General features: G+C 42.5%; 1 protein-coding gene across 5 annotated transcripts in view; it reads left to right on the plus strand.

Moving 5' to 3' along the window:
• Window positions 1-2,225: 2,225 nt before the first annotated feature.
• Window positions 2,226-25,982, plus strand: part of LOC115649997 — a 42,726-nt gene continuing 18,969 nt past the window's right edge. The window contains exons 1-2 of one of the 5 annotated variants that reach the window (XM_030559291.1): window positions 5,327-5,414; window positions 7,464-7,515. Coding sequence is in view for 3 of the 5 variants with exons in the window: in XM_030559293.1 (XP_030415153.1) it covers window positions 5,318-5,414 (97 nt within the window). In the remaining 2 variants the exon portion in view is untranslated. Of the gene's footprint in view, window positions 2,289-5,240; window positions 5,415-7,463; window positions 7,516-19,582; window positions 19,675-25,982 lie in introns of those variants that run through there. The other 4 variants (XM_030559292.1, XM_030559293.1, XM_030559289.1 and 1 more) reach the window with 4 other exon arrangements.

Raw genomic sequence — 25,982 nt, forward strand, 5'->3', positions numbered from 1 at the left:
ACCTGAATCATACATTTTTCTGATTTAGCAGCATGTATTTTGAACAGAGAGCGGTCCAGTGCACTCTCAATATAATTTTCTGCTGGATTAATCTTAAACAAAAGTCCAGGAACAGTTCAGAGCACTGGTTAAAATGTGTTTTCATTGGTTAGCAGAAAATAATTGGCCTAGTTCTTCCTCCTAATTATTTTTTTTAGGGAATCTGTGTTTAATTCAAAATTGCTGGCCAAGTCTGCATATAGTGTTGCCATAGGTTTTGGAAATCAGTAATATTTGGAGAAATTAAAGCAGTTCAGGTGGGTCAGGGTAGCACAGGCATTGAGGCTAAATAGGTGGGAGATGACATGTCTACATTGGATATATTTCCACTCCTTCATAGTCTCTAGATTGAACCTTTTGTTTAATATTGGAAAAAGGAGGAAGATATTATTTTCCCTTTCCTGTCCAGCCTGGCCAAATGATGGGGTTGCCTATTATGCAAAGTTTCAAGTTACCCCAGATACAGGCCTTGATATGTAGAAGGGAGTGATTTTTACATTTAATAGACATAGTACACCAAATATTTCCGGCTGACACAATTGTTGGTAATTGTTCTTTAGGAAATCAGTAGTAATTTGAGCGCAGCGCAATGGAAACAGGACAAGAAGCAACCAATTCTTCCTCTAGATGGAGCCAGTCTGGGGCTTTGCAGCATAAGAGAATGAGCCATTGTTGTACCAATTATATTAGACCAGTAAAAACCAGTAGGATCTTATTAAAGGGGACAAGGCAAAGATGCCACATTTATTATGATAACAATTTATGACTAATAACTAATATCTTAATTCTTATACACACACATTATACCTATTACCTATACACACACACACACACACACATTCACATTATACCTAATACCTATAAACACACACATACACACATTCACATACACACACATACATCAGGTGTTCTGCAGCTGCTGCATAGTTACCAGTCCTGAAGATAGCTTAAGTTCATGGCTTGATTTTGCAGCTTGGGTTCGTAGCTTGTGGCAGCTAACTGGCCAGGAAAGCTGGGCACAAGGCTGAGCTGGATCTCTGTTGGGCAGGCACCGATGTTCTTCCATGTTGGCAGCAGAATGTTACCCAGAGTTTCTCATCTCACCCTTCTTTTTTATAGGCTTTTAGTTTGGATTCAGAGTCTATAGGTCTTGCTGTGTCACGCTGCCTCTGGGTTTAGATTGATCACCCATCAATTGCAGGCGTGACTTTCAGCCTTGGACCTGGCTTTGATCTTCCTTCTGTTGTCCTTTTCTTTTTAGGGTGGATGCTTCTTACTTTGTTTAGGGCTGTTGTCTAGGTCTTCAGCCGTTGGTATTTGAACTTTATGTCATCAGGACAGGCTGGGGCTGGAGGTTGATTCCATCATTCATACATACCTCATTCACACATCTAAACTAAACTAATAAGATTACAGCAGGGTTTGCAAAAATGAAGGTTGGAGGAAGCTTTTAAAAAATGGAGTGAGTGTTTTAAAATGGGGTTTGTGTTTTAAAATGGGGTTTGAATTACAATATGGAACAGAAGTTACAGTGTAGGCAAGTGTAGTGAATGGTGAACAGAAGTTACATTAATAAAGTGAACAATTAAAAACAATTTCATTTATCAGTTCTACACCATTGGGCTGCTTGGTTAAGAGTCATTGCCTGATGCTAAAGTTTAAAGTTGGGAAATCTAAAATCACCTGTTTTGATAGGGAGTTGTAAGGAGATTGTTGCCAGCACCCCGCAAGAAGGACCTGATCATGTTGTCAATTTTGGTAAAATAAAAGGGAGGAATATCAAAAGGAAGGGAATTCAGAATAAAATTTATACTAGGAAGAACATCCATTGTGTTGCTGGCAGACCAGGTACCAGCTCATGGCAAAGTCCCCATGTCTCACCTGAACACTGACAAATACAGCTGGAATTATTCTGGCTCATCTCCATGTTAGTATGGTTAAATTAGATATTAGGATTATAAGAATGTGTTTAGATTTCATTGAATATTTATGAGTTACTGCATCCATTAATCTCTCTTACAATGTCTATATCCCATATCGTAAGGTAATATTTAAGCATTTGTATTATATGCCTCTGTAATTGTGTAGCTCATCAAACAGGAGAGAGACATTAATTAGTGTGAAGTGCTGATCTCCAACAGAAGGTGTTATGTCCTTCCCAACAGGAAAAGGCCAACAACACCACATGGGCTATTTGTAGGACATTAAAAAGGACAAAAGAGTTCTGCTATTTCACCTGCCTCCTGAAGGTGAGTCATATAAGTGAATTCCTTGTCAGCTGAGTTTGCAGCTCAGAGCAATGGGGGGAGAAAGATAAAATCCCTAACAAGAAGGAACTGGATCTCTGTGCTTCTTGGATTCTCAGGGGCAAGGTTTCTAGGCATAAGTAAGGGATCCCCAGCTGCTTAGCTTTGGTTAGCCATAAAGAACATATAGAGCTTGCTTATTATAGACACTTCTATTATCTTTTGACACTTCATTGCAACTCATTTGTGTATGTGTGTTTGCCTGCTTTAACCTCTTAAATAACTAATTTCCTTTTTTAATAATCTTTAGATATCTTATTATAGGATAAGCTACAAGCAGTGTCTTTGGTGTGAGATCTAAGGTGCGCTTCCAACTAAAGCCAATGAGATCTTCGTTGCTTCTGACTTATCCCAATTTATCTCAAAGAAAAGAATATATCAAAGTTGCCTATTGTTTGTAGGATATTAAGAATGGATTTGGATGGATTTTTAATAAATAGGAGGAAAGGACATTGTCTGCATATAGAAAGATTTTTGTCTCCTGAGTCTCTGATTTGAGCCCTTGAATACCTTAGTGTTCCCTAATTAGTATGTTAGGTGGTTCTATTGCCAGATTGAACAGGAGGGGAAGAGGAGGCATCCTTGTCTACTTCCCTAAAACAGATCCAGGGAGGGGGATGTTGTGTTATTTGAGAGGATACAAGAGTTTGGATTTGAATATTTAATGGATAAACTGTTTATAAAGGATTTTCCCAATCCAAACTTATCCTGGGTAAGAAACAGATATTGCCAGTTCACTCTGTCAAAGGCTTTCTCTACATCAAATGAAATGATTGCATGGGAATTTCTAGAGTGTTGGTCAAATACCATAACATTAACCTTTTTTAGTAAATCCCAGATGACTGGGATTAACCGTATCACTCTAAAAATATTGGCTAAAAAGCTTGAAAAAATTAAAGTATTTTTATTAGTATTGATGAAAGAGATGTCTATAGCTGTTAGGCTTTTGTGCATTCTCACTTGGTATAATTAGTATGATAATAAGGGCTTCCCTCATATTAGAAGGTAACATATCTTTTTAAAAGGCATCTTTGCAAATATGTAACAGCTTAGGGGCCAGAATTTCTTTGGAAGTTTGATAGAATTCTATCAATAAGTCATCAGCACCAGGGTCAGGTCTTGCTGTGACTGTTTCCTTCATGGCCTTGATTATTTCTTCTGATTACAAAGGAAAAGCCAGCTTGGCCTGATGCTTTTCTGAAATCTGTGGGAGGTCTTCTGGGTCAGGTTGTGAATTCTTATTATAAAGAGCCTGGTAAAATGTAAAAAAAAAATTGACCACTGATCTCTTTTTGATTAGCTGCCCTTGTTCTGATTTGAGTAATACTATTCAGTATGTTTAACTCCTTTTGACATATATGCAAGAATTTTCTCTAGTCTCTTCCCCACTTTGTGTTTGTTTGAGTCTAAAAAGAATAAACTAGGCTTGTTTTTGAAGTCAGTCTATTTGCTTCATAGTGAAGTTATCTCATTTTTTTAAAAAACTCTCTTGGGGGGGTAGTTTGCCCATTCTAATTTTGTAGTTTGGCGTTCACTTAATTCTAGGAGCAGAGTCTGCCTAGCCTTATCCCTACCCACTGAGTAGGAAATGATCCTGTTCCTTAAAAAAAGCTTTCAAAGTATCACATAGGGTGGACTGTGATATTTCAGGTGTACCATTTGTTTAGAAGGAAAAACAGAATTTCTTCTGTGATATAATTCTGAAAATCTTTATCCTTAAAAGAGAGTTCAATATCCATTCTTTACAATTCAGATTCCCCACAAGAGGGAAAAATTTGAGTATTACTGGTGTATGAGCAGAGATCATCATAGACTTGATTTAATTATTCAACATGGCGTCCACCAGATTCATAATTTCTTCCTGGTGTATATTTGTGACTATGTAGAATATGGGGGAAGGGGGAAAAGTAAACTCCTTTTATGGTAGCATTCTGCCACAAACACATCTCTTATAATGTTTCTATCATTTGAGTAAGTATGCTGGTGCCAGCCTGACTTGTCTGAAGAAGGGTTTAACACTGCATTAAAATCTCTTGCTATGATGATTGATATGGGATATTAATTAATTTGGGAAAAACTTCATCCGTGTACATATTTATTACACTAGAAACAGAGTTAAAGATCTTATCCTTCACCAGCAAAAATCTACCTTCCTCATCAAAGTCTAAAATTTGTAAATTGAGTCTTTTGTAAAATGATGTTGCTAGGCCTGTGGTTCTCCAACTTTTTTGTATGGGTGACCCCTTTCACAAGCAAGCCCAAGTGTAACCCCCTCTCCTCCATATTAAAAAGTGTTTGTTTATAATTATAACACCCTTATAAATGCAGGATTCAAAGTGGGGTTTGGGGTGAAAGCTGACTGCTCATGAGCCTCCCATGTTATAACCTTATGACCCCCTGAGAGGGTCCTGACTCACAGTTTGAGACCCCCGTACTATGCTCTGTTAAACACCCCTTCCCCCATGTACTCCCTCCGAGATCTCCCTGCCCCTAAGTCATTAAGATGGGTTTCCTGTAGAAAGACGATCTCTACTTCCACAGGAGTGAGCATTCTTCTCTTTATGGTGATTCATCCCTAAAGGGCCCGTTTAAAACTCCAGAGCAGCAGGAAGAGTAGCCCACCTTAAGAGGCAAGACTCTATACTCCGCCCCGCCCCAGGAGGAGGGAGGGAGGTGTGGGGATTCTTTGTGCACCTGCGCACTGAGAGGCAGAGCAGCCATATGACGCCTCCCTGAAAAGGGCGAGGAATGTGCGCGTGCGGGGTGGACACGCAGGCTATTAACTGCACATGCGCACGGAGAAGCGTTTTCATTGCGCACTGAGGGGCCGCTTCAGTACTCTTTCCATCCTACACATGCGCATTAGGAAACACGTGTAGCGCTGGGAGGCGGGGCTAGTGGCCCTCTGTGCACATGCGCCGTACGTACGCCTCGAGCTCGGCTCTAGGCTAGGGCGGCCTGTGAGGCTGGCGATGGATTTTGTCGAGGCGCGGAGCGCGGTGCTGGCTGTGCTGAGGGGCGTGCGCGCAGGCGACCGGTCCCGCCTGCTGCACTGGATGCGAACGACCAGTAAGCGATGTGTTCGCCCGAACGCGGCACCTGTCCGCCCTCAGCGAGCGTCAGGCACCGCGCGGGGGCCGGGCTTTGCCCGGGAGCTTGCGGTGCTGCGCCCGTTGGGCCCGGGGATTTGGAAGCGCGCGGCTCCTCCCCTGGGTCGGCTGAGCGCGGCGCGCGGAAGGTGTCGCCCCTGAGCAACGTGTGCCGCTCATTTTGAAGGAGGGCTCGCTTAGAGTGCGGAAACTGCGGTTTTGGCAGCCTCTAGCGTTCAACTGCCGCACCTTACCCCCGCCCCAAATCGTAAGACAGGCTTAACATTGAGACTTTTTTTAAAGTAGGGCTCTTAGTTGCTGGCGGGTTTCTGAGCCTTTGCAGGGCTGCCCCGGGGGAGGGTGGGCAATTTGCGAGACTATATTATTGTAACTTTTTTTTATGGTAGGGGCCCCCTGAGTCCTCTGGGTGGCCCTGCCTTTAGGGTGCACTAGAGTAAACGTATTGAAGCTTTTCTCTGCTGTTCCGAAGGCTAAATGCTTCCTTTGTAAAGCTAGTTTTGCTTGGTTGGCTAGGGTTATCCACAGCAGGGGTGGGGTCGACTTGATGACTTCTCAAGGTCCTTTCTAGCCCTACTTTTCTGCGAGTCTTGTGAAAGCCGAGATCACCACGCAATCTCTTGATTCCAGCAGTGGGAGCGCTAAGAAAACCCCCTGTTATCACAAGAATTCCTAACATTGAATTTGCATTGGTGTCATTTACAAATGTTAGGTTTTGTCTAACTGCAGGAGATGCACTTGTTCAGTTTAAATTGGGTTAAAATTCAGGTTAGTGAAAGGGCTCTGCAGATGCTTTAATTTCAATTAAAACTTCAAACATACAAGCAAAGCTGATGATAATAGTGAAACTGATTTAAATTGCTCCGTGTGAAGAGAAATGCAAAATCTAATGAGAAAAGTAAATTGGGTTTTGGAAATTATTACACTTTTATTAATCAAAGGAATGTAGTTTTCTAAGAAAAGAAACACTTATTTATAAGTACAATGGGATCCTGTGCCATGATTGAAGTTCATAGGCATTACGAGAATACAAATAACTTTTTTTGACATTAATAGCATTCCTGTAAGATGCTTCATAGAGAAAAATATCTTGATAGGTAAGGAGGGACAAGAACTATAACAATGGTATTGGATAATCCTCAAACTGCATGTTGGTTTTTATCTCCTCTCCCATTCATGTATGTGCTCATATTTACACTGCCATTACATGAGAGTCCCATCTTTTCCATAGTCTTGATCTGGCAGATTTAGTGATACAGATTTAGAGTAAAATGTAAGAAAAGACTGTTTCTATGTCTATCTGAGTCTCATTAGCATAGTATCTGAGTGCATCACAGTTTTCAACGTGTTTATCCCTGCAGGATCCTTGTGAAATAAGAAAGTACTTTTATCCACATTTTTTTGGGATGGGAAGGAAACTGAAACATGGAGATTAAGTGATTTCCCAGTGTTACACAGGAAGGCTGGTACAGAGTAGGATATACTGAGTCCCAAGATAGCACCTCACCTGTATTGGATCAGCTGGTTTCGAGTAGTGTATCTGCCATTTCTAAAAAGAATTTTTAAAAAATTAGTCTTATGTTTAGTTTCTTGTGAATTGTTCACAACAATCTGTGAGAAGGCTGAAAATGTAGCGTATGCATTTAAGTAATGCACTGAAGCCATAACCTCATAGCACTGTGCTGATTAAAGTGCAGCCCGAGCCTCCACTATGGTCCATGTCTCCTCCCCCACGCCCTGGAGCTGCAGCCCTGCTCCTGGCCCCAGCTCAGGGTGTGTGTGTGAGGGGTGTGGGGGGGGGGGGACAGGAGGAAGTGGATGGGGTAAAGAGGGGGTACAACCCTCAAAAGTTTGGGGACAACTGCATTAGGCAGATTATGGGATAACTTGCCCCCACATTACAGACCAAACAGTTAAAGATTGCATTAAAATTTAAAGCATAAGGTTTAATATTTATTCCAAAAATCATTAGCAATAACTTTATTGTTCTGGGTTCTTGTTATCCATATAGAGGTCCAATCCTGTTCTGCATCTTAAGTTTTTGGCCTCAACACACTGAGCAAGTAGGTTTCACAGTTTAATGATGCATTTTGTGATTAATAACTGAACACTTGCTCTTACTTTGTTTTCCTGTCATTTAGCTGGTTTCTGTTTCATGACAATACTTTGCTTCTCACCTCATGAGTACTTATTTTCTTTATTATTTTTTTGTGAGGGATCTATGAAAAACTTTTTTGAAATCTAAATGAACAGTGTCATTCCATTCTTCTTCATCTATAACTCTTACACCTTCATAAAATTCTAAATTTTCTTTGCACAAACCTTGCTGATTAAACTCTCATTGTCATCCAGATGTTTTATTATTCTAATTTTTAACTATTGTTTCAATCAGTTTACAAGGTACAGGAACTCCTCACTTAACGTTGTCATTTTGTTCCTGAAAAATGCGACTTTAAGCAAAACAATGTTAAGCGAATCCAGTTTCCTATAAGAATTAATGTAAATGAGGGGGTTCGGATCCAGGGAAATTTTTTTCACTAGACAAGACCCATATATACACACACACATGCAGTACAGTATAAGTTTTAAATAAACAATTTAATACTGGTACACAGTGATGATGATTGTGAAGCTTGGTTGAGGTGGAGGAGTCAGTGGGTGGGATATTTCCCAGGGAATGCCTTACTGCTAAATGAACTAGCAATTGACTGAGCCCTAAAGGGTTAACTCTCACAACACTCTACAAGGCAGCAGGAAAGGAGGATGGGCAGACAGAGACATACACCCCTGTGTGTGTGAGAGAAAATGCGCATTTCCCCTTTAAGTAGCTGACCCCAGGCTTAACTACATTGCCTTTTAAATTAAATCAGCTTGCTGAGACCTGAGAAGGCAGCTACTGCCTAGAAGCTCCCTCCCTCCATCGTGTGTCCCCCTGTCACTATGGAAGATGGGGTAAGCGGGGTGCAGGAGGGAGGGGGAGACACCTTGACAGCCCTCCTTTTCCCCTCTTCTCCCCCACCCCCTGTACAGCAAGCAGGTGTCTCTGGGAGCAGCTCCAAGGCAGAGGGCAGGAGCAGCACATGGTAGTGGAGGGAGGGACAGCTGCTGCACAGGAACTTTGGGAGTGGGGAGCTGATAGAGGGGCTGCTTGTCCACCCTGATTCCAACCACCCACCAGCTAGCTGCAATGGGCTGCTGTCATAAACAGATAGCTAAGGGTTAATGTTTTTTTTACCTGGAAAGGAGTAACCTGAAACACCTGACCAGAGGACCAATCAGGAAACAAGACTTTTTCAAATCTGGGTGGAGGGAAGTTTGTGTCTGAGTTCTTTGTTCTTTGTCTTGTGCCTGTACACTCTCTCGGCTATGAGAGGATTTCTGTCTCCTGCTTTCTAATCTTCTGTTTCCCAGTTGTAAGTACAGAAAGGACAGTGGTTTATATGTTGGGGTTTTTTTGTATTTACATGTGTGTAGTTGCTGGAGTGTTTTGAATTGTATTCTTTTTGAATAAGGCTGTTTATTCATATTTCTTTTAAGCAATTGACCCTGTATTTGTCACCTTAATACGGAGAGACCATTTTTATGTATTTTTTCTTTCTTTTTATATAAAACTTTCTTTTTAAGACCTGTTGGAATTTTTCTTTGGTGGGGAACTCCAGGGAATTGGTGTGAGGAAGAAGTCAGGGGGAAATCTGTGCGTGTTAGATTTACTAGCCTGACGTTGCATTCCCTCTGGGTGAAGGAGGGGGGTGAGGGGGGAGCGAGCTTGGCTCTCTCTTGGTGCTTGTGTTTTCCAGGACTGGAAATAGAGAGGGTGGAATCCCTCTGTTTAGAGTCACAGAGCTTGCTTCTGTTTATCTCTCCAGGAACCCAGGGAGGGAACACCTGGAAGGGAGAAGGGAAGGGAAATGGTTTATTCCCCTTTGTTGTGAGACTCAAGGAATTTGGGTCTTGGGGTCCCCAGGGAAGGTTTTTGGGGGTACCAGAGTGCCCCAAAACACTCTAATTTTTTGGGTGGTGGCAGCTTTACCAGGTCCAAGCTGGTAACTAAGCTTGGAGGTTTTCATGCTAACCCCCATATTTTGGACGCTAAGGTCCAAATCTGGGAATAGGTTATGACAGCTGCTCTTCCTGCAAGCAGTGGACAAAACAGGCGACTGCCAAATGATGTTAGAAGGGAGCATTTCACAACTTTAAATGAAAATGTTCCATAATTGATCAGCAATGAAACAACATTAACTGGGACAACTTTAAGTGTGGAGGTCTTGTATAGGTGCAAAGCTTACTGGTCTGTAGTACCTTGGATCACCTCTAGAGCCTTCTTAAAGTGTACACGTTTAGTACTCTTAATGTGAGACAGCATATTTATGCTAACAATTTCTGCACTTAAGATAATGAGAATCTGTCAAGTAGTTCAGGCCCCAGATTTTGAACTGCTTTATAACTGATGCAGTCTGGTAGGGTGTGCTCTCATAGTTTAATGTACTCTGTTGCTGTTGTTTTTAAAAAGCCCCAGTAATTGAAGAAACTCCAGAGGATTTGGACAAAAATGAGTAGAGGTCTAGAAAACATGACCTATGAGGAAAGATTGAAAACTTTGGGTTTGTTTAGTCTGGAGAAGAAGACTGAGGGGTCATGGTAACAAGTCTACAAGTACATAAAAGTTTGTTGTAAAGAGAGAGGGGATAAATTGTTCTCCTTAACCACTGAGGACAGGACAAGTAGTAATAAGCTTAAATTGCAACAAGGGAGATTTAGACAGTAGGAAAAACTTCCTAACTCCTAAGGGTAGTTAAGCACTGGAACAAATTACTTAGGGAGGTTGTGGAATCTCCATGATTGGCGGTTTTGAAGAACAGGATAGACAAGCACCTGTCAGATGGTCTAAACAATACTTAGTTCTGCCTCAGTGCAGGTAACCGGACTAGATGATCGATCAAAGTCTTTTCCTGTTGTATGTGTCTACGATTTGTGGAGCAAGCCAAAACTAACATAGCAACAGTTTTGTAATTGCAATTCAATTTTTTGAGTTATATGTAGAAGATCAAATGCCAGGATAGACTGGATGCACTGGTAATACAGGACTGAACAACTGAAGTAGCCAGTTGGAGAACAAAATAACTAGTGTTCTCATTAGGTCTACCCAGGAATCCTCCCGATTCTAAGATTCTCACTGTTACTACAAGTTGAAATAGTTTGCCTTTCAGAAATGACAGCTCATGCCATGACAATGTAGCCCTTAAATTTGCTAACTTCCTCACTATATTTTCTTCTTCAGGCATACCTTCTTTGTCAGTAGGTGTCAAGACTACTGCATAGTATCTAATTATGTAGGAGTTAAGAATACCCTTTTGGCTACTGTACTTCACAGTTTTGAAAGACTGCAAGTGAATATTGCATCAGCACTGGGCAATAAAGAGACAGGAAACCATCTGTGTTCTTAGCTCTATTATGCCATCAACTGAGACTTCATGGTCTAGAACAGTGGTTCTCAAACTTTTTTTCGCAGACCACTTCAGAATTGCTGAGGGTCTTGGCAGACCACTTAATGATCTTTCCAAATGTTGTTTGTATCATTAGCTAACTATTGTAAAGTGTTTTGGAAAAAAGCACTATATTAAAAAAAACTTACTTTTTTTGTTCTACAAATAAAAGCACACAACTCATATTTTAATATCAGTTAGTCTTATCTTTCTAATGCAATGGATGTGCCCTCTCTCCCCTGCCACGGCAGCCCCTGAGCTGGGGCTGGGAAGGAGGGTGGGTGGAGGGTGTCTCGCCGTGGAGCTGGGGAAAGTTGCCTCTTTTTGTGACCACCACAGTCCTGCATGTCCCAAATTACCCCCACCCCCTCTTCTCACCCCACTCCCTGTAGCATGGCATGCACTCACTGCCATGGCACCTCCTGCTGGTTACTTTGGGAATTAGCTCTTCCAGCTCCAGAGTGCCTTCTGCTGGCCAGTGTGTCTCCTGCTGTCACTACTTGTCTTACCACTGGCATCAGAGTAGGCCCCACATTCCCCTTGGCCTTTTCTCTGGGATACTGCCCCACAGCAGTGCCCCCAGACTCAGGGTTCCTCCCCTCCCTGGGGAACCCACATCCCACCTCAGCCCAGTGACCCACTGCCAGTCTTCATCAAGCCCTATCCCTCAGGGGCAAACCAAAGTCTGAAGTGGCCACTCATCATCGGCAAGGGGGGTGGACCGACTGCTTCTTCCTTGGCTGCTTCCCCACTGCCTCAATACCTCCTCAGTTTTTGGAAGCAAAGCCTCAGCTGGGGAGTTCACCAGGCTGGAGCTGCTCCTGCTCTGTCCAAGGTACCTTCTTCTGCTGGCAGGCAGCCAGTCTTTCCCTCTCTAAGGCTGGAGAGAGACTGGCAGCCTCCTGGCCCTGCAGTCTGGCCCTGATTGGCTGCCTCCTAACCTTCTCTGATTAGCTCTCAGCCCCAGCACTCCCCAAGTGCTGGCTTCTAACCCCTTCTGAGCCAGAGAGAGGTGACCACCCCACCATACTGCCCCTCCCACCTATCTCCTATTCCCCCCAAGGCTACCATCTCACCTTACATGTGTGTCTTCTCCAAGGTCCAGGCACCTAATTGGAGTCAAGTAGGGTGGCGCTTCATTCTCTTGTGTGTGGCCACCCAGGCACGCAACTTAGAGGGAACTATATGAGGACCACCTGAATGGAGCTTGTGGACCTCTGGTGACCCCTGGACCACAGTTTGAGAACCTCTGGTCTAGAACTTCCAGAGAGCCACAAGAGAAATACAGTAACTTTAAATGCACAGAAGAGGATCGTGGAGAGGTGCGGCGCGTACAGAACATGGTCTTCTATCACTTTAAGCAGAGGTTAACACTCTTTCCAGATTCCTTGACATCAGCAGTGTTGCTGGTGTTTAAACAAGGAAGTAAACAAAAGTATCAGTATTCGCTCATCTTTAATCTGATTGTATGAGGTACATTCTTTTTAGTTAGGAGGAACATACAAAAGTTTTAGGCATACATTTTTGAATTTATCATTACCCCTCTCATGGTGATAGTCACTTTTATTGGATTGGTAGTCAGAAGAAACACTCATACAACTCTCACCCTACAAATAACTTCACTTTTTTCCCCTCTAGCACGACTTGGGATTATTTTAAATGGCCATAGCCTTTAGTATGTGTCTGCCATTTCCTTCTCTTGCACCAAGTCAAGGGGCAGTGAGCAAATGGAGGAAGGAAAGAACTCTCTCTTCTACTGGTTTATTCACTTAAAGAATTGAGTAGAGATTAAGCAGAGGCAGTTGCTTAGCAGGGCTGTTCTCCTGAGCCCCTTCCTGCAGGTGTGGTCCAAAATACTGGGAGAGAGTCTGAACTAGTGGAAGAAGATGGGGCTTAAAATCACTATACCCTGCCTGCAGAACTAGGGCCTCCGCTCAGCATTCTAGGTAACTCCTCGCCTCATGGAGCTGCTCTGAGCAACAATTGTGGCAGTGGTGAGGGAAGGCAGATCCTACTACGTTCTTCTCTCAAAATTCCTCTGTCCTAGATACTTATATCACATCCATTACTGTAATACCTGTGCACTCCCATAACCGGTAAGATTGGGACAAGACAAAGTAATGCAAGGAATCAGTATTGAGATGCATTGTTAACACTGACTACATCTCTAGAAGTGGGATTCTCCACTCAAAGAGAAGCCAGTATCATGGGAGATGCTGAAAAGTTGTCCAGTCTCCACAATTATCCAGTGAATTTAAAGCCTAGTATTTCTAGGAATGTAGAGGAGGGAGCAGAGGAATGATATTGGGCAAAAAAACCCCAAACCAAATAATAGTGGAAAATCAATTTGAATGTATATGGTGAAAGAGAGATCATTGCAACCAAGGGAGAGTAAAATGAACAGGGAAAATGACATCTTCTGAGACACAAGTTTATCCCTTTCTTTTCTGTACTCCTACAGCAGTCCTATTTCTGTTCCCATCAAGATGTTGCATTGCAACAATTATATTTCCAGCTGAGGAGGGCTGGGCATGGTTCCAACATCATCAACAGAGCAATTTAAGGCTCACATCCTCATCACCACCCCAGGGCTGAGTGTGTTTGCAGCTCATGGCAGCTTGAGATAAAGACCTGAACAGGTTGATCCTCCTGCAGTAGCATGTTGCATCACTGCTAAGATAGTTTGGTGGGTTTTTTTACTTTTGTGAAAATGATAAATATGTAAAATGTTATCTGGCATATTAGTTAAAAGTAATTAACGATCTTTATAGCATAGCAAACAGCTAGTAACTTCTATCTTGTCTAGAATAAAGGCCATATCTGAACAACTAAGAACTCAAATAGAAAACTTTAAACAGTTCCTTGGTTTAACAGTTTTCATGAGTAATCTTCCTTAGTAATTATGGTAACATAAATCAACGTCTTGAATCTGTTTTTCTCCTCTGCCCATATACAGAATAAAATAAGTGATACTTTTTTCAGTTCTTACAAATTACAGAAGTTCCAGCTCTTTTCACATGATGATAGAAATTAGTCTACTGTCTTCAGGCAGCTGCTTAGCAACACAGCTTTCACTCTTTCGCAACCAGCTTCCTCATCCCACGCACTACAGTGTAATGTATGTCATTTTCTGGTGACTTACGTTACAGCTTTTCCTTTGAATAACAGTCAGTTTTAGATCTTGAAGAAATGAAACACTGTCAGAAATAGCAACAAGAAGCGTTGGCACTTTTTTTAAATACTGGGAAAGCCAAGTCCCAGAAATTTTGCCTGAGGAAACTTGGACAAAACCTAAAGGCTAATTAAATCCAATTTGGGAACCCCCTGCAAAGATTCCATTAAATTGGGGTGCAGAGTTCAGTGTGTGTGTGTGTGTGTGTGTGTGTGTAAGCTGAAAGAGGCTACTTGTAATATGCCCAGGTTGTGTTAAAAGACGGAGACATCCTGGTTTACTAGGGGCTCATATTATCACCGCCAGCTCTCTGTTAACCTGATGAATCTTTTACTACACAGAACCGGAGCATGAGCAGTAAATGAATTTGCATTGCTGATATACTGAAGTGTGTGAACCTCAGCACTGCTAGTAGCAGATCTGGTGCTGGAACTCCAAATGTGTGGTGTAAACTGTAGAAGAGCATTAACCCTGGAGCTGAACATGTGCCTGGATTTATTTCCCCGAGCTATTAGTCATGGTGCCCTCTGCAGTTAGAGGTTTGAGAGCATTGTGTAAACTGACCCTTCAGACTTCACTATTATAAAAGTGTCCTGGGTTATATTAATGTTTATACAGAGAAGGCGTGGCCTCAGGTTGAAAGACTCATGTTTTAAAAAAACCTCTCTTACAGTAAGCTCTGGGGTACTTCAGATAACCTCAGGAGGAAGGAAGAATGAGTTGACTATCAGGATTGACTCTCTGACTTCGGGAAGTCCACTTTTCAAATTGAAACTAGAGTCATTAAGTACCTTTCTTCTTGGCAAGGAAAAAGTTTTTGTTGTATTTTGAGCTTTTAAAACAGATTTAACAGCCAATTTGTGGATTCTTACCAATCAATCATACACTGGTAAGTAATGTCCTACCAAATTCACAACCATGAAAAAGACGTCACAGACTGTGAAATGTGGTCTCCCACCGTGAAATCTGTGGTGGTGTTTTTTTTTGTTAGTTTGGGTTTTGTGTGTGTGTGTGGTTTTACCATATATTATACAGATTTCATGGGGGGGACCAGTTTGGGGTCCTGCCCAAAGGGAAATGGCAGGGGGGTCTCGGTATTGCCACCCTTTTTTCTGTGCTGCCTTTAAAGTTGGGCGGCTGGAGTGTGGCAGTTATTGGCCAGGTGCCCAGCTCTGAAGGCTGCACCCCACCAGCAGTAGCATAGAAGTAAGGGTGGCAATACCATACCATTCTGTCCTTACTTCCGTTGTTTGTCAGCCGCCTGCTTTGTCCTCTGCTTGCAGAAAGAGCAATCTGTTGCAGCTGGCTGGTGTGGGAGTTGGAACCAGGGTGGACCGACAGCCCCGCTATGAGCTCCCCACTCCCGTAAATTCCCTGTGTGGCAGCTGCTCAGCAGACTATCAATTGCTGGCAGTTCAGCTGTCCCTCTCCCCACTGCCATGTGCTGCTCCTGCCCTCTGCCTTGGAGCTCCTCTTGGGAGCCTGCTGTTTGCTGTATGGGGCGGGGGAAGAGGGGTGCTAATGTCATGGTGTCCTCCTCCCCCCTGCTCCTGCCCTTGCTTACCCCATCTCCACAGAGCAGGGTGGGACATAACAGGGCTCAGGATGGAGGGAGCTTGCTAGCAGCAGCTGCTGTCTCAACTTGCTGACCTGCTTAAAAAGGCAATGTACTTTAGAGTGGGATAATCGTACATAAAGGGGCAATGCATAGCTCTCTCTCTCTTCCACAGGGTGTGTGTCTTTGTCTTTGTCTACCATACTGTCTCCTCTCCCTCCATTTGTGCTGCCTTGTAGAGTGTGAGGCTACATTAACAACGTGTAAACCCTTGAGGGCTCAGCCGAGTGCTAGTTCATCATTCAGCACTAAGGCATTCCCTGGGAAATATTCCACCCTCTGACTCCACCACCTCAGCCAAGCTTCACAATCTTCATTGCTGTGTACAGTATTACAGACACACAGTATACATTTTAAACAAACTCTGTGTGTGTGCGTATATACTACAAAATAGTCTTTTGTCTGGTGAAAAAAATTTCCCTGTAACCTAACCCCCCCCATTTACATTAATTCTTATGGGGAAATTGGATTTGCTTAACATCGTGTTGCTGAAAGTCGAATTTTTCAGGAACATAACTACAATGTTAAGCAAGGAGTTACTTTATGTAAGGGGCAGGTATTGGGGGGGCAGGATTCCTTTAGAGAAAGATACTTTTGTTATAGATGAGAGGAAAAGAAAAGATAAGGTGGAACTGGAAATCTTCAAGAGGTTCTAATTAAAGCATCATGATGAGTAAAGAGCAAGAGCAAAGAAAGATGAACATGAGTGCTAAGAGATCGTAACTAGTACTATTATAGAACAAGAAGAATTGCATCTGTACTGTGCTCCTTATCCAGAGCGTAAGGAATATGATTTATCCAAACAGAGTCATGTTTGAGTAGAGATCAAGTGGTGTCACTGTGGAGAAGCCAAATTGACAGAAGGTTAGATCATCATTAAGATTTTGGATATATTGTGAATCTTTTTCATTATTTTAAATACTGTTTGATAAATTGAGATGGGATGTTATGTTAGACTCTAATGTATCGCCAGTTTTAGGAAGTGGCATTGATTACCTTTTACAATTTTCCACTGGGAAAATGAAGTTGTAAAGGAAAAGGTTGATATAAGAACAAGGACTAGAAATAAGCAGTTAGTCATCAATGAAAACTAGGTCATATGACTTTGTTAAAGGTATGGTACAATTTTATACAACATATAAGGAACTTGACTGGTTCAAAATTGAACAGTGGAGCTTCTATCAGCTCAGTCAAAGAGATGTAAATTTAAACAGCACCAGGGTGGATTTGATTTAAATCATGGTTTAAATCACTAGTCAGGGAGACTCGATTTAATCATGGATTTCTACATAAAAGTGCATTCTTGTATTAAGGTTATAACAACCAACATATTGTTCACAACACAGAGATAGATGAGACCCAAGCTGGGTCTCTCTTGTGGCCTGCTGCCATTATAGGTTTTCCCTTCTACTGAGAGAATGGTATGGTAGATCTCAGATCAATGAAGGCTACACTCAAAGACCTCAAGACTTTTGGAATATGCTGCTCAAACAGTTTCACTTTTGTTTCTGCTGCCTGTCCTTCCCGTCTCACATTTATCTCCAGACTTCTTTTCTTTGTCCAGATCTACTCCACCCCCAACAATCTTCTATTCATTGAACTTTTTGAAACTTTGCACTTTTAGAGAGAGGTAAGGGATTGACTCTGTGTACACATTTGCAGAGGGACAATAGAGTTGAGGTCTTGTTATTTCTCACCTCTATATATTATTTATTTAAAAACATTTTTGCTGTTAACAAGCATGTTATCTCTGAAGACACAAATCCACAGTTTGAGAACTGCAAAACTAAGCATCTCTGATAGTATCTTGTAGACTGAGCACTGAGTCCCATTGGGTAGATAGGATTAATCCAGGGTTGTCCAACCTGAGCCTGAGAAGGAACCAGAATTTACCAATGAACATTGCCAAAGAGCCACAGTAATACGTCAGCAGCCCCCATTTGCTAACCCCCTTCAACCCCCAGCACCTCCCCGCCTACCAGCAGCCCTGCCAATCAGCACCTCACCCTCTCTTCCCCATGCCTCCCGCCTGCAGCAATTAGCTGTTTTGCAGTGAGCAGGAGGCTCTGGTGGGGAGAGGGGAGAAGTGAGAGTATGGCAGGCTTTGGGGGGATGGGTGGAATGGTGGCAGGACCTGGAGCAGAGCAGGGGGTTGAGCAGTGAACACCCCACAGCACATTGGAAAGCTTGCATCTGTAGCTCCAGCCTCGGAATCAGCGCCTATGCAAGGAGCCACATATTAACCTCTGAAGAGTCACATGCGGCTCCAGGAGCCACAGGTTGACCCCCCCTTGATTAACCTAAATAATCTATACAGAAGCCCCTGGAACCCCATAAAATTGGGTCCCTAATCCACGAACTATTTGAACTTATTTAGAAAACTTTTCTTAAACATTACATGAATATATTGTCTCATACTATAGCATTAAAATTTATAATCCCTATTCAATGATGAGATATCTTTGAGATACATTATATCTTAATTAAAGCTATTTTTAGATAGGTTTTTTCCTCAAAAAGCATTTTATCAAAGATATCCAATTTAAATTAAAAAAATGATTTTTTCCAGTTAAAAAAAACAGCGTTGATTTTTATCCACCCTGAACAATACACCAAAAGAGCGAAAGTACTAATTAAATAAACCTGACTTCTATTGGACAAAAGTACCAGGAAGTTGATGGTAATCTTAATGGAGACTTTCGGAGGGGAAGATGATATTAGGCATGACCAGATTATTCATGCTGAGGTCATATCTAACATTTTATTGGCAACATGGGGGAAATTAATTTTTGTGAGAGATGGTGGCCTTATCTTCAACTTGTACATTCAGTATCACCAAATCATATTCAAAGTTTAAATTAGCTTTGCGTTATTAAGCAACACAAATGTTAGTCTTTGCAAAGCATATTTGCTTTTTCCTCTGTGATCTTGAATTTATATAGGAAAAAAACCAGTTGTCTTTGCTCTTACATTACCTCTTTATTAAGTCGTCTCTTTCAGTGTGCTATGCAACCTCCTGTTGTAATTTAGAGGCTACATAATGTTTTTCAAAGGAGGCTGGATAGTCATCTGTCTTGGATGGTTTAGACACGACAAATCCTGCACCTTGGCAGAGAGTTAAACTAGATGACCCTTGCAGTCCTTTCTAACCCTGGGATTCTGTAATACTTTTGTACAGTCAGATTTTTGATAGTGCCAAAATGTTTAGATATAATACAGTCAGGTGCTGTCCATCCAGTGTGAGGCTTCTGATGTTTCTATGGCTAATTTTAAATCTACTACGTTAAGGCTGAGTTGTGGCAGAGTGTCAGTTTTTTTCTAAGGTGTTGATTAAATTACAAATGCACAGTGAGCAGATCCTGCAGAACCAGTTTTGAAGTGTAATACAGACAGTAATATTCCTTCCAGCAAAAAAACACAACTGATTGAATTAGTTTAAGATGGATCTCATAAACTATGTGCAGTTTCTTCCTGGTTTGTTTTTAAAGTGTTATTAACTCTGTGAAGGCACATACTAGAACTTGGATTATGTACTGTACATTTCCATCATTTAGTACCAGTAACAGGCCAAGTTCTGGTGACACAAGAACAGTACCTATGTATTGAGGTTCTTTTTTATTTCTTGTCTGGAGATACCTGGAGAGATAGGCATCGCCTATGTAGTACAACCCTACCGAGGGTGGAGTAGATATAGCTAGTCTTCCCAAGGTGAGGCAGAAGTGTACATTTTAATATTTGGCACCTAGATGCTGCAATCAGTGGTGATTTAGAAATAGATGGATATATAAGGGTTCATACATTTTACTTGTTGAAGTATGTGTTACTATTTCTTTCTTGGTTATGAAATAGGTAACCTCGAATTCTGAGTTTAGTAATGGATTGAATATGCACATACAGACTACTGTACAAGTGCTGCTTAAAATAAGCTGCCATTTTGTGACCTCCCACAAAGGTAATGTGTTCAGTCATTTTTTTCTTTGCCCTGCAGTGTTTGTGTATCTAACAGAAAATGCATCACCATTTGGTGATGAGCACTTCTAGCTGGTTATCTGCTTTTTAGAACTTTGGTTTCATCAGTTTGTCATATTGGAATCATTAAGTTTAGGATGGTCTTTAGCTCTGGATTATATTAAAGTGCTGAATTCACACACAGTACCTTTAAGGAGTGATCTTGTCATTTTATATCATTATGGTTTCTATTACAGTAGTTCTTAGAGGTCCTTTTATAGGGGATAGTATACAGACATATAATAAGAGACAGTCCTTGCCTTAAGGAGCTTACAATCTAAATAGACAATGGAAAGAGTGGAAGGGGAAATGGAAGCACAGAGAGTGAAGTGGCTTGCCCACGGTCACCCACTGAGTCAGTGGCAGAGCTTGAAATAGAATCCAGATCTTCTAAGTCTCCAGTTAGTGTCCTGTCTACTTGACTACACTACCTCAGCAGGGACTTTTGTAGAATCAAGATTGGTGAAAACATATCTTTTCTCTTAGTCGTTGACAGGAATGGAGTCTGAGATGTGCCTAGCAACACTGGGGCAAGTTATTTCATGGCCTTAAGGTGTTCCTGTGTGAGCATTTATTTTATTTCCCACCCCCCTCACTTTAGACAGGTGGAGGCTAAATCTTTGGCTTTGTCAGATGTGTCAGATTAAAATGGACAGCAAAATCTATCCATTCTACTATGCTGACCGGTTGGTTGCTTTTTAAAAATTATTAAAAAAGAAATGAACCATTCTTAATTGGCTGGTTTGACTAATATAAACAATCTAGGAAATGGTTAAATATTATTGATTTGAAGATTTATTTGATCTTGATTGTTACACATAGTTAAGACATTTAGGGAAGTTGGTAGTGTTTATTTTATTGTTCTGTTTGTAGTTATTGTAAAGAGCATCCATGATTTTTTTTCCCTCTCTCTTTCTTGTGTTTGGTGATGTTTCAGTTTATTCTTGTTTCTGAAGAATTCAGTTGATTCTCTGATGATACTGTATATTTTATATATGGTCATAGTTCTATTGGAGAGACAAGGTGAATGATGTATTATTATTATTATTTATTATTTTATTGGACTAACTTCTGTTAGAGAGACATGTTTTTGAGCTTACAGGGAGCTGCTCTTCAGGTTTTGGTAAACTCAGAAAAATTAAGACAATATGAGAAGGGGAAGTCAGAGATTTCCTGTTTTCTGGATTTGGGGAAGTAGGGTGTCCCTCCTGTCCCCGCCCCCTCTTCAAAAGGTCCATATTACAATAACCATTTCTCTGCCCAAGAACATAAGAGTGGCCCTACTGGGTCAGACCAAAGGTCCATCTAGCCCAGTATCCTGTCTTCCAACAGTGGCCAGTGCCAGGTGCCCCAGAGGGAATGAACTGAACAGGTAATCAAGTGATCCGTCCCCTGTCACTCACTCCCAGCTTTTGGCAAACAGAGGCTAGGGACACCATCCCTGCCCATCATGGCTAATAGCCATTATTGTACCTATCTTCCATTAATTTATCTAGTTCTTTTTTGAACCCTGTTATGATCTTAGACTTCACAACATCCTCTGGCAAGGAGTTCCACAGGTTGATTGTGCGTTGTGTGAAGAAATACTTACTTTTGTTTGTTTTAAACCTGCTGCCTATTAATTTCATTTGGTGACCCTAGCTATTGTGTTATGAAAAGTAGTAAATAACACTTTCTTATCTACTTTCTCTACACCAATCGTGATTTTATGGACCTCAATCATATCTCCCCTTTGCCGTCTCTTTTCCAAGATGGAAAGTCCTAGTCTTATTAATCTCTCCTCATACGGAAGCTGTTTCATACCCCTATTTTTTGTTGCCCTTTTCTGAATCTTTTCCAATTCCAATATATCTTTTTTTTGAGATGGGGTGATCACATCTGCACATAGTATTCAAGATGTGAGCCTACCATGGATTTATATAGAGGCAACATGATATTTTCTGTCCTATTATCTATCCCTTTCTTATTTATTCCCAGCATTCTGTTTTTGCTTTTTTGACTTCCACTGCACATTGAGTGGATGATTTTAGAGAACTATCCACAATGACTCCAAGATCTCCTTCTTGAGTGGTAACAGCTAATTTAGACCCCATCATTTTATATGTATAATTGGGATTATTCTTTCCAATGTGCATAACTTTGCATTTATCAACATTAAATTTTGTCTGCCATTTTGTTGTCCAGTCACTCAGTTTTAAGTGACCTTTTTGTAGCTCTTTCCAGTCTGCCTAGGTCTTCACTGTCTCTAGTAATTTTGTATCATCTGCAGATTTTGTCATCTCACTGTTTACCCCTTTTTCCAGATCATTTATGGATATGTTGGATAGGACTGGACCCAGTACAGACTCCTGGGGGACACTGCTATTTACCTCTCTCCATTCTGAAAACTGATCATTTATACCTACTCTTTGTTTCCTATCTTTTAACTAGTTACCAATCCACGAAAGCACCTTCCATCTTATCCCATGGCAGCTTACTTTGCATAAGAGCCTTTGGTGAGAAACCTTGTCAAAGGCTTTCTGAAAATCCAAGTACACTGTGTCCACTGGATCCCCTTAGTCCACATGCTTGTTGACCTCTCAAAGAATTCTAGTAGATTGGTGAGGCATGATTTCCCTTTACTAAAACCATGTTGACTCTTCCTCAACAAATGAGGTTCATCTATATGTCTGACAATATTGTTCTTCATTATAGTTTCAAGCAGTTTGCCGGGTACTGAAGTCAGACTTACAGGCCTGTAACTGCCAATATCACCTCTGGAGCCCTTTTTTAAAAATTGGCATCACATCCTGTACAGTCATCTGGTACAGAAATTGATTTAAATAATAGGTTACAGACTACAGTTAGTAGTTCTGTAATTTCCCATTTGAGTTCCTTCAGAACTCTTGGATGAATACCATCTGGTCCTAGTGACTTATTGCTGTTTAATTTATAAATTTGTTCCAAAACCACCTCTAATGATACCTCAATCTGGGACAGTTCCTCAGATCTGTCACCTAAAAAGAATGGCTCAGTTTAGGAATCTCCCTCACATCCTCAGCTGTGAAGACCAATGCAAAGAATTCATTTAGTTTCTCCGCAATGGCCTTATCATCCTTGAGTGCTCCTTTAGGATCTTGATCGTCCAGTGGTCCCAAGGAGGCTGTATGTCCAGTATCTTCAAGAGCAGAGGTTCTCAAAGTGGGGGTTGGAACCCCTTAGGGGATTGTGAGGTTATTACATGGGGAGTTGAGAGCTGTGAGCCTACACACCAAACCCTGCTTTGCCTCCAGCGTTTATAATGGTGTTAAATATATAAAAAAGTGGTTTTAATTTATAAAGTGGGGGGGAGTCGCACTCAAAGGCTTGCTATGTGAAAGGGATCAAAAATGCCACTATTCTCTTTCCTCAAGACCAAGGATGGACAAACTACGGTCCAGGGGCCACATTCTGCCCTTCAGATGTATTAATCCGGCCCTTGAGCTCCTACCAGGAGGTGGGGTCAGGGTCTTGCTGCACTCTGTACGACTCCCAGAAGCAGCGACATGTCCGCCCTAGAGCTCCTACACATAGGGGCAGCCAGGGGGCTCCACATACTGCCGCCGGCCAAAGCGCCGCCTCCGCAGCTCCCATTGGCTGGAAACCACAGCCAGTGGGAATTGCAGGGGCAGTGCCTGTGGACAGGGCAGTGAGCAGAGCTGCCTGGCCGCACCTCTGGGTAGGAGTTGGAATAGGGACATGCCATTGTTTCTAGGAGCTGCTTGAGGTAAGCGCCACCCGGAGCCTGTCCCCCTGCCCCAGTCCTGATCCTCCTCCCAACCTCTGAATCCCTCAGTTCCAGCCCGGAGCACCCTCCTGAACTCCCAACCCCTCATCCACAGCTGCACCCCAAAGCCCATACCCCCACCAGGAGCCCTCCTGCAACCCAACCCCCAATTTTGTGAGCATTTATGGCCCACCATACAATTGCCGGACCCATATGTGGCCCTTGGGCCAAAATGTTTGCCCACCCCTGCTCAAGACCCACTTCTTTTATGATGCCTGTAAATAATTTTCAAACCAATGTTGGATGGGACAGTGGGAGACAGATGAGATTTTATTTATTGGGTTAAAAATAAAAAGCCAAATCTGGAGCCACTGAGTTCTGCACACTAGCTGAGTAATTTGCAACACTTAATGTCACTACTGTTAGATCCCCTCTCCAGCTCTTCCTATTTGTCTTCCTATTTGTTCATACTGTGCATCATGTTTCAAATTAGATTGGAAGCTCTTAGACCATGTGTTTGTACAATGCCTAACACAGTACAACTGCAATCCCAATCTGGGCCTTTGGGCATTACCACATTACAAGTAATAATTAATAACTTATATAAACCTTAGATAGAGTCCATCTGGCCTAAAGGCCTAGTAGTAATGTTCTGCAGCATAATAAGAGATTATTGGCTCTTGGTCTCAGTTTTGGGAAGTGCTGTGGAAGCAACATTCAGAGCTCTTCATACGGAGAAAGAGCTAATCTTTTGCACTAATTAATAGTGACTCCTTTATTTAAACCATGTTTGCTGGAGCAATTTTAAACATGACTCAAAACCACTTCAAAGCTAAAATTGTAGTTTAGCTGGGCTTTGGCTGGCTTTACCCTAAACTTAAAATTGTCCATTGTTGGCATGGTACAGCTCTACCAGTGATAGAAAGAGTGGGAGCACTGGTTTGGATCAGCCCCACAGGCCTGGCATTTTTAACCATTACGTCTTCTAGACTTGCTCTGAAGAGTGGCTTCAATTGACAGCCTGTCTGTACTAGCGCTCCCACCAGTGGTAGTAATGAAATTTATTGTTGTTTAGTTTTATTACAGAAGAGCCTAGAAGCCCCAACTAAGAATGTGATCTCATTATGTTAGGTGCTATATGTACGCATAGTAAAACGTAGTCCCTGCCCAAAGGCTTACAATCTAAATCTAAATAGAAAAGGCAGACAAAATGGGGTAGAAGAGAATTATTTGAGAAGAAAAAAGTATAAATGTAGACAAAGCCTCGATGGATGGAGCCAATCCATGTTCTTTTTCGAGCGATTGCTTATGTGTATTCCACAATAGGTGTGCATGCTCGCCATGTGCACCAGTGCTTGAAGTTTTTCCCCTAACAGTGCCCCTAGGGGAGCGCCCCAAGTGACTCCTGGAATGGCGCCTCTATGGCACAGTATGAGGGGTGATGTGCGCTCTCCCCACCCTCAGTTCCTACTTGCCGCCAGTGAAGGTGCATCGGAACTGCTCTGCTCCAGCTTGTCTGAAGCTTTCCTCTAGAACTCTTGTTTGTTCGTAGTAGTAGTACCTGTAGTTGAAGTAGTTTAAATTAGTGTTAGTTTAGTTTAGTGCGCCGGGGTTGGGGCATGCCCCGTGTCCTGGGCTTTAAGTCGTGCGACACTTGCAGGCGGCCGATGCCAGTGAGTGACCCGCATGCAGACTGTTTACACTGTCTGAGAGAAACCCAATCTCAGCAAGATTTGCAGATCTTTCAAGCCTTGGACCAAGAAAGACAGACATTCGGCTCTGAGCCATTCTGATGGAGTTGGCAATGACTCTGACTCTGGTGTGCCTCGACCCTTCGGCGCCTTCCACCAGTCAGCACTGCTCCTCGTCCGCAGGGCACTCCAAGAAGGCTAAGAGGAGGTCTTCTCCATCGAGGCACTGGAGCAAGAATGGGGGAGAGACTAGACCCCTGTTGGGTAGTTCTCGGTCCCTGTCGGCCTCCAGGCCTCCGACTCAGGTTGAACGGAGTAACCCAGACCAGTTGGCGCAGGCTTCCCAAGATGTCCGGGTGCCCTCCATGCCAGAGGCCCTGCAAGTGGCCCAGGACGTTATGCCCCTGCTGGTACCAGGAGCTCTGCCACCATTGGCTCCCTGGTCCAGAAGCAAGCCACCGGTTAGATTGCTGCAGTTGCTGCCTGGTTGGTACCGTTCGTGGTTGAGGGAATGTTCCCAACGCTCTTTGCTGCTCGGCGACCATCCCATGTGTTGTTCACACTGGTCACTGTCGATCCCCCACCAGGTTGTCTGGCTGGGTTCGGACTGACAGGGATTCTAGGTTGCACTCTGCCTCGAGGGACCAAAGACCTTGCAAAGGGAGTGGGCCCCAGAGAGACAGAGACAGACAGACAGACAAACAGCAACGGAGGTCCTCATTTTTGAGAGGGTACCGTGGCCTGTTGCAGTACAGTCGTCGACGCTGTTCACGTTGGTTGTCTCTCTCCAGGGCCCCACCACGGCACCGTTCCCAC

This window comes from Gopherus evgoodei, chromosome 4, assembly GCF_007399415.2.
Source record: "Gopherus evgoodei ecotype Sinaloan lineage chromosome 4, rGopEvg1_v1.p, whole genome shotgun sequence".
Classification (NCBI taxonomy): Eukaryota; Metazoa; Chordata; order Testudines; family Testudinidae; genus Gopherus; species Gopherus evgoodei.